This window comes from Halyomorpha halys, unplaced genomic scaffold (genome assembly GCF_000696795.3).
Source record: "Halyomorpha halys isolate HHAL.00 unplaced genomic scaffold, Hhal_1.1 Scaffold1421.1, whole genome shotgun sequence".
NCBI classification, from domain to species: Eukaryota; Metazoa; Arthropoda; class Insecta; order Hemiptera; family Pentatomidae; genus Halyomorpha; species Halyomorpha halys.
Window position 1 is genome coordinate 378,376 of NW_027112482.1, and position 19,600 is coordinate 397,975.

General features: G+C 29.5%; 1 protein-coding gene across 2 annotated transcripts in view; it reads right to left on the minus strand.

The window, feature by feature from the left end:
• The window catches only part of Not1 (CCR4-NOT transcription complex subunit 1), a gene marked incomplete at its 5' end in the record, with an annotated part of 49,773 nt that extends 33,231 nt beyond the window's left edge, over positions 1-16,542 (minus strand). For both annotated transcript variants that reach the window (XM_067050321.1, XM_067050323.1), the window contains 10 exon segments: positions 1,733-1,909; positions 2,647-2,839; positions 2,958-3,082; positions 7,613-7,749; positions 8,479-8,667; positions 8,829-9,046; positions 14,679-14,791; positions 15,718-15,987; positions 16,083-16,335; positions 16,415-16,542. In XM_067050321.1, the coding sequence (XP_066906422.1) occupies positions 1,733-1,909; positions 2,647-2,839; positions 2,958-3,082; positions 7,613-7,749; positions 8,479-8,667; positions 8,829-9,046; positions 14,679-14,791; positions 15,718-15,987; positions 16,083-16,335; positions 16,415-16,542 (1,803 nt within the window).
• Between the last annotated feature and the right edge of the window lie 3,058 nt (positions 16,543-19,600).

The following is a 19,600-nucleotide window of genomic DNA, read 5'->3' on the forward strand; positions in this document are numbered from 1 at the left end:
TGAAGTCCCTTCTGATAGAGACTTGAGGTGATAGCCCAAGATATAGACATTTTGTCAAAAGCTCCACCCTGAAGGTGATGAAGATGCAGGAAAACAGATTTCTAGGAGGAGTCTTAATGTCTAAATATACTAAGTTCGAGAGAATGAAACCGACTTTGCATGTTGAGGTAGATAGATGCAGAAGTGATCAGCTGATGAGAAGTTGAGTCACTAATCTCATGACAGTCATAAAGTGACCAACCTCAATGCTTACAACCCACATAAGAGGTCCTGGAGGTGCAGCAATACAAACTAGAGAGGTGAGTAAATAAGAAAGTAGATTTTATAATTCCTAATGATCCTTATATTCTTGAAGATGATAATGAAAAAAAAAAACATTTTATATCAAATCATAGATGCTGCCAAGATTAAATTGTTGGCAGACTGATATATCTCTAAAGAGGAATCATGCTCAAATTTTACATAAATCAAATAGAATTTAACTAGTTTAAGCAATTTCAGATCTTTATACTATAATAAAAAACTTATTGACTAAGATTCCTACTAAATACGAGAGGTTGCTATTTATATTTCTGACCTTGGAAAAACTACGTGTTGTAGACGCCATGTTAATTTTCCAATTGAAAGCTTGATATTTTTAAACATAACCTTTTGTTATTTGTATTGTTTACAGTTCATAAGTTTCAACATGGATTATCAATATGTGCATCAATGATCTTAATTTTTTATACAGCGATAAAGCACCATCCTACAGCACTGTAAAGAACCAGAACAGCAATCGACTGTATGGGTCTTCCAAGGTGAGCTAAAGCCAACAAAATTTATTCAAAAAAGAAGCACATAAAAGCAAATGGTTGCCTGTTCTTCAGCATCACCGGTCAGCAGCATTAGAACAACAAAGAATGGTCAATTCTGAACGGAAAACGACTATTTGTACACCAGAGGTCCTCAAAAAAAGCAGAAGAAGCAAATCATTGTTTATCATAAGAATATGAGCTCTCACACTTCCAACAAAGAAATTTTGACTGGCCAAAAGTCAAATTAATGGATCATCCGCCATAAATCTCTGATTTGGCACCCAATGACTTTTAATACCCCCACATCAAAAATAAATTATTAAGTCAATGATTTTCGTCACCTGAAGAAAGTATTGATGCATTCAAAACACATGTTTTTGAGATACCTTACTCGGAAAGGAAAAAGTACTTCAAAAATTGGTTCAAACACATGCAAAAGAGAATTGATCTTCACAGAGAATATTTTTAAAAACAATAAAACATATTTCGATCATTATTATTTGTTTTTTCATTAAGAGGCCAGAAATATAAATAGCAACTCTTGTACACAGCAGCCGAGGGAAGAAACTGATGCTGTCTCAAATCTGTAAGGAACATACATGACACCTGGAATGTCACAATCATTATTTTCAGGTCCTGTTAAGAACTGTCAAAAGGAAGCTATTAAATGCTGCTAAAAGAAATGGCAGATATGATACCTATAAGGGCTTTTTCTGAGTATCACATATCTGCCAGAAAATCAAAACTGGAGAAATATTCTGCAAACAAGTTGATAATTTCTGATACTGGTAAAATTAGTAGAACTCTTTTGAAGCAGTCATGCCAGAGAGAGAGTGTGCAGTCGTGCAGAGGTCCAAGAAAAAATGTTGAAGGGAACCACTGCTCCAGTCTAAGAAAGAGACAATTGATCTTACATAATGTAATGATTAACTTACTCTAGAAGAAATTACTGATGTAGTAGATGCCTTTGTAACTGCAACAGTAGTAGTAGTTGTACAGGTAGTCTGTGTTAAGGTTTTGTAAGCCGTAGTTACAGCAGATATTCCTCCAGGCAAAATTGGGCCCTGGGGTCTTCCTGGTGGCTCTTCAGATTGTATTCCATATTCAATGTACTAAAAAAATAAAAATTTATAAGACTCAACAAACCTTCGGATAAAATATAAAACTAATAAATTACAACTTAACAATAAGAGACACAGAAACGCCATTTTTTCAGAAGAGCTTATAACAAATACATTAGAATTTTGTGAAATTTTGATAACTTTTAAAAGTCAACTTTTGAGAAAAAAGTGAAAACTATTTAACCAATTCTAGAAACAAAATGAAAAGTTTAATAACAATACTAATTTACTAATAATAATAATTTAGTTATTCATTACTTTCAATGAGTTATTTACAGGATACTTATATGAACAGAAGGTATATTTATTTCAGGATAAATTTAGAGTAAAAATAAAAAATTAAAATAAGGTAATTATTATATTAGTAAAATAAATGATCATTATATTTTTTAACACAATAATCTATACACACTAACACTTCTTTGGGTAAGGTCAGCTCAAATACATTACCTTAAACAGTAATACTAGAAATTACCTGGGTATTTAAAATAAACATTCAGATTAGCTTAAAATTTAATTCTGTGTCTATTCATACACTTTGACTTACAATCTAATTCAAGTAATTTTAACAGAAATGTCAATTCTTTCAATATCAAGCTACTTCAACTATAAATAATCAATTTAGTCAACATTACTGCTAAGTATGTTATTGATTCTAAACTAAATCTACAGCAATGTCCTTTAACAGGTCAGATAAGAATTGAATTATCAGATAAAAAAATACTTGCTTCTATCAGATGCTGCGGGAACTGTGAGAAGTGTGGAATGCTCGCGATATGTTCACAATACTTATGGTATTCTTTAAGTCTAGATTTGAAACGATCTAAAGCAGCAATACCAAAATAAAACATCTTACTATCATGTGGTTTCCTGAGAGCATCAAGAACATATCTCAAAGCCATCCCAAGTTCTCGATAGTCACTAGAAAATTAGAAAAACAAATATTTGAGTAATATAAATAAACATAGTTTTATAAATAATTCTTTTGATTAATAATTTACAATAACAACTGGAAATAAATTAACTCTAAATAACTTACGATACAAGGCCTCGCTCTATGATACCCCCAAAAAGCTGAGCAGTAATGAATAGTTCCTTCTCAGGATACTGTGGGAAAAACTTGTACTCCTCAAAAAGGTTACGTAACATGCAATAGAATACATCCTGAAAATTGCATTAATTTATTAAAAACAATATGATTTGTAATATAGTATTATTAGGATAAACATATTATATAAAAAATAAATATAGAATACAAATGAACCCACATATTCAATAAGCAATCATCCAACATTTCTGTGAAATTGTATTTTATAAGCTATATTAATAATTTTAAAAGAACCCAAAGCAGATCATTACTCTATAACCATTACACCTACACAGAACCTAAAAATTTGGTAGATTTTTTATTGCATTAAGAGGATTTCAATTACTATGGGAAAGTTTAAATTCTGGATTTCAACCAGATGTAATAAATAATGAAGAAATAATTATTACTATTAACTAATTAATGAAAAATTAATTAGTTAATTCAGAATCAGGCACTCTTTGAACATATTTTTAAATGAAATAATTGTATAGATTAATGAGATTAAAGCCAACAACACGGGGGCAAACTATTGATATGCCCAGGGAAAAGGTTTACACCAAAGGACATTATTGGCTTCCAGCAAAAATACTCTAGTAACCAGTATCATGTGAACGTGGTGACAGCAAGTATATATAAGAAAATTGAGAAGGTTGATGAAGAATACAAGGAAGCTTTCAATGGGACTACTGTATCTAAAATTGTACAGTGCATTATTACACAAAATGATGCACATTCCATAATAAAGTGGAACCCACCATATCTCTTCAAATAAGGATATATAACCTCTTGAACAGGAAAGTGGAGTGTACAAAAGAAAAAGAACTTTAATAATAATTTAACTCATATATAAGGTAAAAATTACAAATTAATAAAAATGTTTACCAACAATTTATTATTTATGTTTCAATCTAAATTAAGATCAAGGTGATTTTCGAAAATAATTTAATTTTTTTACAAATTTTATCATCAGATTTAAGTTAAAAGTGATCAAGCCGTATTTTTGTGCAAATGAAGCTTCTTTTTATCTACCTGTGTCTAAACCAAATCTATGGTACAGGATGGCAAAATTATAATAATCATTGACAATTTCACAATTTTGTAAATTTTGAAGCTTTGACTTTTTCAAGACACATATAGATAGTAAAAAACCTTATTTTCAAATTATATTGGCAAAAAAGCAGCTTGAACTAGTACAATCACAACTTATTATACACCAATGTTTTGCTCCACTATTCAGGATTTCATGAGAGCTAATTAAAACGAGAAACAAACGTTGTTAAGGATGGCATGACTAAAAGAATACACTGTTTTTAAATAAAAAAGTTGAATAAAAAGATGTATAAATCTTTTAAAAAAGAAACTTACATACAAAAGATACAAAAATAAACAAAGTACAATAAAAGAATATGAATAAAATCCTTCGGGCTTATAAAGCCAGTGGTTAAATTTTTTAAACTACATAATATAAGTAATTATATTATGAATAATAATAATACACTGTAACCAAAATGATCAGTAATCGCACCCATGACCCATCTTTTCCTCATATTAAATCTATAGTCAACAATACACACTTCATTACTTATGTTTAGTTGATCAGTTCATAATTGTAACAAGCTCCATTTCGACCTCTACATATCAATAACACTAATTAGCATAGCATTACTTAAAAATGTTAAAACTTACGTTGCTGTTTGGCAATGATAAACTATGCTTGTCAGTATTCTCACAGTTCGTGTTAGGCATATTTTCAGCCATTCTGCGATTGTCAGTTTCAAATGTTTATTTGCGTATAAAATAATGTTAAATTGAAATATTATTCTGAAATTTGTTAAGATAATTAAAACTTTAACAAATCATGACTTTGAGAAAATAGAATAAACAACGCCATTATTTAATTCCAAAACAGTGTAGCCTATCCTCTACCCAAAACAATGCTGCCACTAAAACGTATATTTAAATATAAATATTTATATTTAAATTATATCAAAAGGATTATTTTTAGTTTTATTTAGTTGATCAACTTAGATTAATTAATAGATTAACTAACCTATTAACAAAAAACACCATCGCTTAAGATACATTAGTACATTTACCCGCCCCTCCCGAAAAGAAATATTGTGTTATGAAAAAGTACTATTTAAATAAACATTTATACATGAAATCTACATCTAAACTTAGTTCTATAATAGGGATATTATTGGGTGCTAGTTGTTTTTTTTTTAGAGATTAATACAAATCAGGTCCAAATCCAATACAATGGAATCCTAAAGCTCATCATATAGAATAATAAAAATTATAGTGCTTTGTGAAATAATCAAAATTAATATAATACGCCGATCTGTATGAATATTGACTGATAAAAATAAGAGACTAAAAATTTCAAATACAATCTCAATTTAAGAGATTAAGAAATAAATAGACAAAGAAAATATCAAAACTTATTGCTCGCTTAAAATGTCTCATGATAAACTAGAACTCCAAAATAAGTTTATATTTTTAAAAAATTTAAAATTAATGCTTCAGTCTAACAATATCTCAAAAGAATTCTTCAAGTCAGAAAAAAACAAACAGATATCCTAAAAAAAGAAACATTGATCTTTTTATTATTTTTAAAGCATTAAAATCAGATAATTGATTCAGTAGGTCTTAAAAGATATCACAGATTAACCAATGAAAATTAATAACATTCACATAACAGAAGGGAATCTTGGAAATATGGAAAAGAAAGATTTATCAACTCATTTATAATACCAACTAAATACAAATTCAGGATTTGGATACATTTGCTTACTTCTTCCTGACCAGTGATGTTGTTTAGTAGGGGCGGAGAAGAGGGGGCCCACGCCATTTTGAGGGGATGGCAAAATTTAACAATAAATAATAATATTTAGTAAAAATTTGAACCATTTCATTTCATGACTTTTTTATTTGTAATCGGTTTAATACACGATAAATATGATTGTTCTAAACAAAATATTCTTTAGAATCACAGTATATTTTAATCTTTTAGATTGAAATACCTAAATGAGGCAGTGGGGCAAAACATTCCTCTGCCCCGAGTAGCTGTTCCTAACAATTCCCTATATAGCTTTAACAAACCAATATACTTATAATGAAAAGCAGGAAGCATTGAACTCATTCCATAATCAGTCCTAGAGTGTTTAACAAAATATCCCTAAATCTTAAATCAACTAATTTTCATATTTTACATGTATTAATGAATCGTTTTCATAATGATTTATATTTTACTGTATTAAAAACTTTTCAATCCAATTAAAAAAGCAAATTGTATAAATTGAGTTCGAATTCAAAGAACAAACAGTTTGTTTAAAATATTTCTAACTAGCACCACTTAAAAAAAAAAATTGAAAAACTTAAGGGTGTCAATGTGGTGGAGGTAAAGATGACTTATGACTTTAAGTTTTACCTGCACATCTTGAGAAGATATAATCGTTTTCCTAACTTGTTTAAGTATTTTAAATGTTAGAAGTTGAACTAAAATTTCATTGATAGTTCATGAAGGCCAAGACAATGGCAACACTTTTTTGAAAAAAAAAAAAAAACTTGGTTAAATCTTTCAGTGTGGTAAAATTACAAATTCCGGTCCAAAAAATTGTTTTTACATGTTCTGAAGCACTTCTGCATGTAATAAGAAATCTAAAAAAATATGTTTTATATGTACGTTGTTAGTAATTTGTCTGTGCACAATAAATATTAAAACACAGGATACATAAGCCAACGTCACAATTGGGGCAGTAGTATCTTTTTTCATTCACAAAAACAACTTCTAGAACTGATGAAGCACTAAAAACTCGAGTGCAAACGACTGTGTGATAGGTTTCAAAGTCGATGGCATACTCAATTCAAAACTAAACCATTCAGTTGTATCATTTTTCAGTTAAAATAATTTAGAAAACAGAGGAAGCAAAGAATCTAGTAGTAGTCTTAGTTATACTAAATAGTTAGTTAGACTAAAAAGTTTGACAATCTGCCTGTGACTGTCATGGGATAAACTGTTTGGTACTTGATGCTCTACACGTAACCGTCACAGGATAAATTTCCCACTTGTAAATAGGACTTTCTGAACCTTTATGGAGAACATAAGGGGAATCGCTCTCTGCCTAAGCCTTCGAGTAAGTAACAATATACATCATAATCAAGCTCTGTTTATACCTGACTTGATTTTGATTGGATCCCCAGGCAACGAACTATATTTATAATACTGAGATATTCTTTTTTTTTTTTTTTTTTTACTATGCTTCATATTTTTACTCTTTCTAGATTTGTTCATCTTCTCCAAGAAATCATGATTTCCTTCTATCATAAGTTCATGTAAATATTTGCAAATAACAATAATAATACAGAGATAAATAAATCAGTGAGTAAATGGCTACATACATGTTTTAATATGTAGATTGTCAGAGATTAAATGAGTTTCAATCGGAACGTACAAATATTTAAAAATAATCATGGATAAATTTGCTGTATTGTTGCTAGTATTCATTATATGTCAAACTTATTATAATACTAAATAAATCTTATTGTTTCTGGAACAAATTATCAACAGGAAATAATTGGATTAGTGGATTATGAATACAAACCCGCTCTCTTTGCTTTGGAGATTCCATGAACTTTTTTAGCATATCTAGAACTTCATCAATAGATATCGTAGGATGTGGTGGATGGTTGTAAATCCTTTGAAAGTAGCTGTTAGCTTCATCTTCAATGTCTTTTGGAACTGAAAATAAATTTAAAACAAAACATAAATGAGTACAGTTCTGATCTTATATCACTGAAGTAAATAAACAAAATATGAACCAGATAAAGCAAAAACTAAAAGATAAAATTTTACTTTCACGGCATACCATTTGAATAACTAAGTTGAGAAATCCCTTATTTTCTTAAATTGATTAATTTAAGACACTATAACAAATAAATAAATAAAATAAAAACGATCAATTCACAACCCATGAAGAGTTTTGGGTTAAGTATTTAATAAGGGAGTATTGTTTCTCGACCAACATCAACTGCACTCTTAAGCTTGTGCAAAGAAATGCTCTGGTCAAAATCACGCTCAACCGTCAGATTTTTTACCCTGATTAGGATACCCAATTTATAATAAATACACTATTATATTTACTAAATAACTCTGAAATATTACTGTCTATCAACTATATCACAAGTTAAATCAACAAGACAGCCACTATCTCGGTAAGACCTTGCCTGAGTTAGAGGGATTTTAGCTGTAAATTTGTTTAATTTTTTAAGTATGAACTAAATAGGATTTAAGATTAATTATGCAAATATTGAATAATTTTGAGTAATATAACCTTGTTAAAAATACAGATTATTTCGTCTATTAGTGAGAACAAATCATTTCAGAACATCCTTTAACAATGACATGTTTAAATTGAATGTAAGACTTATAGACTTGTAGAAAGAATCTACATAAAATAGATAAACTTACAGATTCTAGTTTTCTCTATGGGCTGCTGTTGTTGAGTAAGTTGTAAACGAGCCATAGCTGCAGGAATCCCAACCTGAGGCACTAATGAAGGCCCCGGAGCTCCAAGAGGCATGATCGGAAATGCTGGAGATTGTGAGGCAGCAATGAGGCGGGATGGTGAACCAGGATTAGAAACAAGCTGACCTAAACCTTTGATAAAAAAAATATTCAAATAAAAAAAAATTTACTTTTTAACACACACACAAAAAAAACTCATAATAAATATAGCAAAACAAATTTTGTAAATAACATGTATCATAAACTCCTAAAATTATTACAAAATTTTTCTAAAAATACATGACATATTTTACCAGCAGGAAGAGTAAAGGCAGATGATGTTGTAGCAAGAGAAATTCCAGTGATACCAGAATTTAGAGAATCGACTTGGTTAGAAAAAACAGATGATGGAGTAAAACTGTCTAGGGTTCGATGAGTTCGCAGGACCCCTGGTGGAGCAGTCCTAGCTTTTATCATTCCACATGCGGCTACAACACTGTGAATAGCTTCAGCCATTTCTTGAGAAACATTCCTAAAAATAAAGATAAAATTTGTAATAAATAATATTAACTTTCTAAACTAAATCAATATAATACAGTTTATTGATGATTCTATTTCAAATAGCTGAGTTTACAGGCACTCTAATTCATGTTATAGAGATAAACTTTCAAACATAAACATTTAAACACCTACTTTAAATATATATATATCATAATGCTATCAATACATTTTAACATTAGTAATTAAAGATTCCATTTAAATTTTAATTTAATGGACAAATAAATTTAAATAATTGTAAGACTAGAGATTGCATTTCTTATCTTATTTTTTTAAAGAACAATTAATTAACACATAACTAAATTACATATCTGTTATCAGTGCTCAGATGCTATAAGCCCACTTTTTACTAAAAAGAGGATTTTTTATATTCTGGAGTCACATTCGTTGATGTTGATGTATCAAAAATTTTGAAGTCTTTTTCTTTTAGTTTAAGATCAACAAAGATGAAAAATTGTAAAATCTAAGTCAAATTGCATGCTGAAAATTTTATTCAAAATTTAAAATCTTAATGAAATGTAAAAGTGACATCTAATATTTTGTCATGTGACCAAAGTAATAATTTGAATGGCAGTTCAGGTTAGTATGTATGCATTATTTTATATTGGACCGCAGGAATTTCAATAACTATTTATGTACCTTTTTCTCTTTCTATTAAGATATAAGTTTTAAACAATAGGATTTAATTTTTTATCTCTTCAGTTTGAACAGTTCCTTATTGTCAAAACTTAAAAAATTGGGCTAGTAAATTGTGTGAAATATAACATAAATTGTTAATGTTATAATATAAAATTTGTTTAGAGGCCGGTGTTAGAAATACATATTAACACTTTCATATACAGTTACAGCTACATGTTGTCACGTGCAAACCAAACAGTAATTGCCAGTAACAACACAATTGTGTTATGCATCACCTTATCATCTCTTGATATCTTTTGAATTGATGAGCTATGTTTTAACAGATCAAAAAAAGACCAGTTACATAGTAAAGTTAGAACTAAATCTGTGCAGACTGTATACATTCGTAATTATATCATAACATATTTTAAAATTAAAAATTCAGGAAAAACATCTCTTAAGGTACATGGGTCAGTACAGTCTCCTCACTATTTCTAACATCTTATTTCCAAGAAATTCAATTAAAAAGTTACTTTTTCTGGAAATTATCCTTTTTTTATATGTAATAACCAATTTTTCAAGGTTAAGGATTTGTCGTTTGAGAATAAAATCTATAAGATGAGCTAATATTGAAACTTAGGTGTATTCAGAAAATAAATTTTACAAAACACAACACTAGACTAAAGCAAAACTGTGGACAAAAGTAGTTGACAGAATTTGATGAAGTTGATAGAAGATATACATTAATCCTCAACTTTACTCCAAATTAGAGCAGCTAAATCAGACAAGCTGTTTTCAAAATATAGCTATACTGAGGGAAATAAGACTGGGCATGCTTAAGCAAAAGTAGTAGATGAAATTGACCAAGATTTATATGAAGTTCAAAAGGTATGAATTGGACAATTCGTTTTTTTAAATATAGGTGTGCTAAGGAAAATATATTTATGCATGAATTAAGCTGAAAGAGTGGATGGAGCATGATAAAATTGGATTAATGGTTCAATCTATTATGCCCAAACATAAATTGAGCACAGGACTAAAATTTTTTTTAATGTTTAAAACATAAATAAAATAAAATGCTAATCAAAATTTTCGATTATATGAACATATTCTTTTAAAATTCCTGTATAGAAACAAACATTCAGTAGTGAGAAAGAAAAAGCAACAAAAATTAAAACAAGTATTAGGTGTATTAGATGATAAAAAAAAATAGGAACCACGCATAGCTAGATTATCATTTTACATGAGTTGCTGTAGATGTAATGGGTATGACTATACATTGTTGAGTCTGGTAATAAAAAACACCAATTGACTACAGGTAAACAACAAATATATCAAATAATTAAAATGATTTATAGAGAATATTTAATGAGAAACTAGCAATGATAGTTTCTGAAAATCTGGTATGCACATCCCACAATTTTCAGTTATAAGAACATCATTTTTTAAAATTCCTGTATAAATACAAACCTTCAATAATGTGGAAGAAAAATAACAAAAAGCGGCTCGTGTTAGTTGGTTATCATATACAGAGAAGGTAATATTTTGAACAAAACATTTTTATTTTTCTCTTGCTGTAAAAATTTGTAGTTGAGGGTTCCTTTAAGAGTGAATAACTAATATAAATGTTGTTCCTGCCAAGAATACAACAGTCCAACAAAAGATGACAATTCAGGCAGTCACAGGATTTTCCTTTCAAATTGGAAGTCTTTATTTCTCCTTTATTTATTTATAGAATTCTTTAATATTTTACATTCATCCATTTTTTCTTATTGGTAACAATGAGAACTGTTAGTTTTTTTTTTTTCAAATAAACAAAATTAAAGGTAACTTCAAGAGGTAGTTTTTTTTTTTTTTTTTTTTTTTCTTTAAATTCTTTCAATAAGACTTCTTCGATGTGCGTTGGTTTTACAATGTTGCTATGTAAGCTCGCTATCGAAGCAGCATCTTCTTCTTTAGCAGACTCAGCTTTAAAACTCTCTTTTTTTTTTTTTTTAATTTCATCATTTAAGCCCTGTTTAACTATTTCAATTTGGATTAAAGCTAGCTCATATTAAAGACCAATTAATCATATATTGACAAGCAAAGTTGAATCAAAATCGTTTTTTTGAGACGTATTCGAGAAAATCTGAAAAATGTGAATATAGATTCTATAAATTTCATTTTTGTACAACTTCGTTTTTGAGTTAGGCTGTTCACAGATGGACAAATACAATCATAAATAAAGTAGATTAGTTTATGGGAATAATGGGGATGAATATTTTTTTTTTTTTGTTTCAAAATAGATAAATCAATCCACATTTGATTTGTCTCTTTTAAAGGAATATGATACGTTTTTTAAAATGGTTATAAATTCAAATTTGAACTTTCTTGCTTTGTCTTGGGCCCATTGGAATGAAAAATGAAATAAGTATTTTTCGTATGATTGATTAATCACCTATCTGCATCAACTTTAAATAAGAAAAAAGTCTAGAAGAGTTTCATGACTAAGGTTTATGTTCTAATTTTTAATTTCTTTAAAAAATGGTATTTATAGCTTTCAGACAATGCTATAAGCCAAAATGATTTGCGTTTTCATAAAACAACATTTTTTTTTTTTACCTACTTTACTGGGAAAAAAATAGAATGTTTGTGCATGTTCGTTTCTACCAGTCCACCTTCACCATCTACACCTGAGTATAGCACCAAACGACTTTGGTCCCAAGGAATAAAGTTCTAAACAGTCAGAGAAATGGCTCTGGTCTCCATGGAACACCAAATTGCTACTGCCCATGCTCCTGACAGTGCTCTCACTGGCAAACTGCTTCTTATAACAAAGCTGTTAACGCCATAATAGATAATTACCTTGTAAATAAATGTAAATAGTATTTTTAGTATTTAGTTTTATAGTTTTAGTTATACAGTTTTATTAGTATTTAATTTAGTTACAATTATTTTTATTTGTATTGTTTAATTTAGATTTAGTTATTTGAAATGAAAAATGTGTAATTATATTTGCTTGTAATAATGAGTAATAGAGACAGTTGCTAGAGGTGATAATTTCAGTTGCTAAGAAGCGTCACCTAGCAACGGACTGACCATCTTAGTTTTTTTAGAGTTCCGGCTAATTAGTGGCCGTGGTAGCGTCAAAGCAGCCCGGTCTGCCCTTATAATTTAATAGTTTGGACATTTTTAGTGAGTTAGTGAGTCATTACAGTTCGGAACCAGACCTTTTCTGTGTTTCCACTTTATTAATTGCAGTTCCGACTAATTAGTGGCCCTGGTAGCGTCATTAGCAGCCCTGTCTGCATTCATTTTGTCGGCTCGCCTAATACAATACGACTGTTGGATATTCGGACCATCAATGAGCCACAACACCAACTCTGGACCATTGCAGGGATTTATTTAGCAACAAGGGCTGCGACCTATCTCGGCAGCACTCTTCCTCGGATCTATCGGAGTGGAGCAAACGTTTCGTCGAGCAGTATTTATTTTATACATTTATTTGTCTAGTTATTTGTAAATTAGATTATTTTATTTTCATTTTCATAATTTATCGAACTATTTTGTTTTTATCTGAGAGGCCTTTTTGTTTTTACTTGTATATTTTGTTTATGCTAGTTTTTAGTTTTTAAAATGTTTAAATTGAATCAAATAAATGTTTAATTCGAGCCAGTTTGTTTTTTGTTCATTTTAAAGCCTTCCAACAAAAAGACATAGTAGATTTGAGGTGGCTATAACAAAAGCTAAGATGCTAGATGCTAAAACTATATTTATATTGTAATATGCTCTTTTTGAGTAAACAATATATTTTGATGTATAAAGGGTTTTGATATGTTTTATTTTATGTATAATTTTAATATTGTTATTTGTTATTTTAAATTAAAAAGCAAGCTAACCAGTTTTCTTTGTCTAAAAGAAATACGTTGTTTTCGAAACAAGAAAGATGGCGGTGCACGTCCTTCCAAAGTGTTTGTTGGGTTGGTTGTGTTAAGATGGACTGAAGTTTTTCAACCTTTGTTGTTTCTATACAGTAATTATAGAAAAAGAAAAATCAAACATGAAATAGAAAAACATAACAATTGTCACAGACTGTTCGCATCACAAACCATGGCAAGTAAAGCGGATCGATTGTAACAAAATCGATTATTTTGGATTGATCAGTAAACATCGAAGATAGTGGAGAGGAGATGGGCATTCTTAGTTTGGATTGCCTGGTGAGAGGACGTACTTCGGCTGGAAGCGGGAAAGCTTGGAAGCCATTGTTAGAAGAGAGGCAACTTGTCAAGCAAGAGGAGGAAGCCATTTTGGACGCGAGGACAAGAACAATAGAAACAAAGAAGATTGTGAACTTGGTTAGTTTGATTATAACTAAATTTAAATACAATTGTAACAGAGATATTAATTTAATTAAGTTAATAGTAAAAGTGTTTGTATTCTGATTGCTAGTAACCCGCCCTGAGATTAAGAGTCTTTTTATATAATAAAATTATATTATCTATTTGATATTAAAGTTCTTAACTTGAACCCAAATTATTTTTTATATTTGAAAAAGGTTTAAAAATCGATTAAGATTATTTTATTTTTATTTTCAATAATTATTACAATATATAGGTAGTGGTTGGTTGCTGCATAGGATCGGGATGACTGGGAGAGGCTGATTCAGGAAGCTGTGACCTATTAATGTGTTATGCGCCAACAAAGAAGTATACATAAAATACATTCTTAACTTCTTCTATTGATCTTTCTTTCAGAGCCAAGCCTATGAACTTTTGGGAAAATATGACAAAATTTCACGGGAATAATTGTTTCATTCATATAAATTTCTACCTATCACCACCATTCACTAATGGAAAATCATAATAACCATCTCCTACACAACTAATTAATCGTTTTATCAGCACCTTTGACAATTTTTTACCTTAGATATTTTTCTAATAGTTATTTATGGCTTTTTTTTAGTTCTGTAATGTTACTAAAAACAATACAAAATACATCAGAGTACATACCCTACACAAGCCTGTAAACAAAGCAGAATTGTACTAAGGGTTTCATGAGGTAACTGTGCAGCTTTAGGGATGCTTTCTTCTTTCACTAATCCACTGATATGAGGAACACGTTTCTAAAAAAAAATTATATGTACGTATGTAGTAAAGATAAAATTTAATTATATTTATTAACATAATGCAAAGACAAAATTGTTTTGAGAAAAACATTTAAATATTATTATAAAAATAATAGTAAAATCAAATGAGTAGTACAACAAGTGCCTGCTTGAAATCCTGAAAAAAGATGACAAGACACAAAACATTGAAAAAAATGGTAGTTGAGAAAAATTGTTAAATTTACAAGGAGACAGAAAAATCATATCATAATTCCCTATTATATTGAGATCTAGACACTTTTTTTTCCTTAATGTAACAGCTTAAGGCCAGTAAAGTTAGATCAAAAAAGGGCTGTGGTTGGGAAAATTCAGACTAAGAAAATTCTTTTAATGTCTTTAATAAAAAGAAACTAAGTTTGCATAGAGTTCTGTGGTGAGCTTTAAGTCATACACTTAACAAACCTCACAAATTTTATTTTATTTTTTTCTTCATTAAAAATAACCTGAACTTTATAAAATAAATAAATATTCAATATATTTTACTTCTATATAAAATGTAGAAGTAAAATGCATTAAATTGAATTGAACGATTACCAAAACCAAGGTGAAACCTCAAATCTCTTAGCTACTAACAGCCTAATATTTTATAAACTAGTCAAGTAGCAATGGAAAAATGTAATTATTTGACTGAAAATTCCCAACGGGCAGTTTTTTAAGCATAATTTATGATCTTCAAGGCAGCTGGACATCCTGTTTGTACTGGCAAATTCTATTTACTAATATATTTATAAGCAGTCCACAAAGGAGCAGGATCATTCTACCTTGAAAGTACATTGGAAGAATAAATTATGGCCTCATTATAATATCATAATCATCCACTAAACAATTTTATGACACGTTAAATCAAAAATTAAAAACACACTCACAAATATATAAATATTCACCTGCAAAAATTTAAGTACAGCAGTGATAAATGGTTCATCATGTTCTCTTATTTTATCAGTCAGCCATTTTTCCAATTTTAAATAACCACGGCGAGAAGCCAGGCAGGCAAGATCAATTACAAATGGAAAAGACTGAGCATTGAGAAGCAAAGATAAAGCTTTCAGATCCTGGGCTAAATCGAGGATACGCGTTAGTCGAGACTGATCACTCTCACCTCTCAGATACCAATCAGCCATTGAATGCATTATTATTTGTTTTACAGCAATATTCTGGAAAATAAAAACAAATCTTGCATGTGCAATACTACACCTCAATAAGATTTAGATTAAAATCAATTTTCACAAATAACTTAAGGAAATTTTACCTGGGTATGCCAAGCATGATGTAAAATAATGGCTGAATTAGGATGATTACCAAGAAATGTTGGCATGAGATTAGCCAAAATTTCTTGTCGAAATGGAGAAATAGTAGCTAGAGGAGGATGAATAGTTTGAAGCAATCCTAAGACAAGAACATCAGGACAATGTTGGACTGGTATTTTCAACATTTCTTGAACTTCTTGATAATGACCTCTTTCAGCAAGAAAAAGAACTAGCTCAATCAAATCTAATGAACGCCTGTGAAATATGAAATATTAACATTAACAAAATGCAAATTGTCAAAATTCTTTAACTTAAATATATTAACAAAAATTACCATGAAGCAATTTCTTTATTCTCGGTTTCAGGAGGTGCTTTTAAAATATCTACAGCTACTTGATGAAATGGATGATCAGAAAAACAAAATATATCTGGATTTTTTAATATTTGTTGCAGAAACGAAACCTGAAACATAAAGAAAAGCAAAAATTTACATCATTTGCCATAACAAAAAATATTAAATTTTTCCATGATATCACGCCACTGCAAGGTGAAAGATCTATGACTGAGATAAAAGCAATTTTTCTTTTCTATTTCAAAAGACTTCTCAGTCAATCGATCCTTCACTTTAAGTCATAAAGGATTCTTCTCCCAAGATTTCCTCTTGGCCTCAAGCTTTCGTTTAGATCCTAATGAGCAACTCTAGCCAATCCAGAAACATCTATCCCTAGTGTGTCAAACCCAATTAAAATGGGGACCACTTAATAGTAAGATTCAAACAGGCCAAATAACATTATTTAAGTTTCTTAAAATTATATTTAGAAAAAAGTTTCAGGGAATATTGATATATTAATAAAAATGCATTTATAAATTAAGTAAATTGATTACTGTTAAGGACATTGTCTTGTTCTTATTTTATTTCTGAGTATCATAAATGGCAAAAAATTACCTCAGCAACTGCATGTGGCCAATTGGCCATCAGTTGAAACCCCTGATCAGCACAGACGATTTGGCTGAACTATTGCAGCCAATAAACCAATTTAAGGATATACTGTGTAGATGTATAGAATAACATCAAGACTACACTTAATTGTGGAATTCGTGGTTCCTTGTTTAAACAGCTAAGTCACCAAGCTAAATGAACTGCCCCCATGTCTATAAATTGAAGATCTAATGTTTACTAATTTCAGAAATTATTTTTATCATACAAAAAAAATATTTCAGAGTCCAAATAACCAAGTCTCACAAAATGGTCTGTTTGTCTGTGTGTGAACGCATGGTCAGTGAAAATGTGTGATAGGTCTTATGCTTTATATTAAAAATAGAAGATAAATTGCAAGTATTTCAAAGATGTTTTACAAAGAATTGCTGTTTTTTATTTGTGTGTTTACTGGACATTATGGCAACAACAGAATATTTCACTAAGAGAGATTGCTCTAACTGAACTTTTTTTGAACCTGTTACTTCAAACATAAAATATACCTCCCATGTTAACCAAAAAAAAAAAAAGATACTTTTTCCACCTCTCCACATTAAGCTTAGAATAAAGAAAAACATTGTCAACACCATGGACAAAGAAGGTAATGGTTTCAAGTACCTAAAAGAAATATTTCCATAAATAAGTAATGCAAAACTAAAATAAACCATATTTAATAGACCTCAACTAAGGGAGCTTCTACATGATTTTCATCTTCAAGAAAGATGAGGGTCAATTGTGAAATACAGATTGGCACTAAAGTGAAAGGATTTCTAGACAACACAAAAGATGAAAACTAAAAATACCTCAGAACTCTTGAAGCCTTTAAAATATAAGGGTTTAGCATTTCCTTACAAATGCATATTTTATCCTCATTTGAATTTTCTCAGAAAATTTTGAAGCACTAAGCAACGAATAAGGTAAGTGGTTTCACCAAAATATCAACAAGATGGAAAAAAAAAATATCATGGAAGCTAGAACTCATATATATTGGGAAACTACAGTTAGTTTTTAAAAAAAGAGATGATGCTACAGAATACAAGGAGGAAAAGTGAAAGCTTTTGTCACTGTAAGACATCTGATGTATTGCACACATTTTATCCACATCATCTTGAGTGACATCTTATTACCAACTATGTTAAGTACTATCTTTACCACAAATTTAAATATTACAAGGGAGTTACATGACAATGCTGTTTTGATTTACATTAAAATTAAATATTGAAGTTAATATATAGTCTGCATATAATTCCTTGTAACACTAAGCGTTTAAGGTTTTAATCTGTTCTAATATAGTCGTTAAACCCTCAACTTATATATACATTTAAGAAGTTATTCAGTTTTATATAATGTATGAACATATACTTCTAGCCAATCTTAACAATAGCTAAACAGTAAAAATTAAATTAAAAAAAATTATTTAACATTGCATTAAAACAATGCAGTGTTCCAAGATCAGATAAAAGATGAACTCCAAACATTATTTCAAACAGATTATGTAAGAAACACAGCACTAAACATTAAATTTTTAATACTAGATCCTTAATCAATCTAAACACATTACAGGCAAGTTAAATTACTGAGATGGGAGGATTTACATTACAAGTATGTTATTGAAATTAATACAGGGTGTATATGTAATTCTCTATACCACTAAGCCTTTAATGTTTTAACCTGATATGTTTTTCAAAAACACGTATGGGTACTATTTGTCTAACAGAAACAGGAAGGTAAAAATGAAATAATAAAAATTTAGCAGTTTAAATGCAATGTTCCAAGATGAGATAGAGGGATAAAAACTCTCAATATTCTCTTTAAAAGTGTAAGTTGCACAGGTAACAATAAACATTTAATTTTTAATACAAGATCTTTAACCATCCTTACCGCAAATTAAGATATTGCTCAGAAGTTAAATTATTGAATTTAATACAAGATCTGCACTGTTGTAACAAGAGTAAAGAAAAAATATTTTGAAATAACCATGCATTAATACACTTAACTTCACTTTATATTGAACAAGACACTACAATGAATTACTAAACAAATTATTGAATAAACTAGTGACAAGGATGGGTTCAACGCTAAAGCAAAGGCTCATTTAAATAGTCTTGAACAGAGGAAAACATCACTTCACTATGTACTTGACAATATATTAGAATAGATTCAAACAGAAAACAGTGGCTATATTTTCAAGCATAATCCCAGATTTTTTTCCAATTTCAAGGAATTTAAGGCTGCTAGAAACCTTGATAAAAAAATTTCATTAAATGATAATCAATGCAACAAGGGGTGAACTCGATTTAATCAAATTTTGGAGTTATAAAAAATATTTTTTTAAAAACTTCTTTCTAACTTATAAGAGTTCTAAATAAAGAGTAAAGTTACTAAGGAATTTATCTTTTATGATTGTGTATAATTATGATAAATTTTATACCTATAACTTATAAAATAATAATTTACTTATCAATGACTTTAATGAAGTTTTTTTTTTTTTTGGCCAAGACTCCCATTGGAGTCCTATACTGCCTAACCATGGTTGGGGGTCAA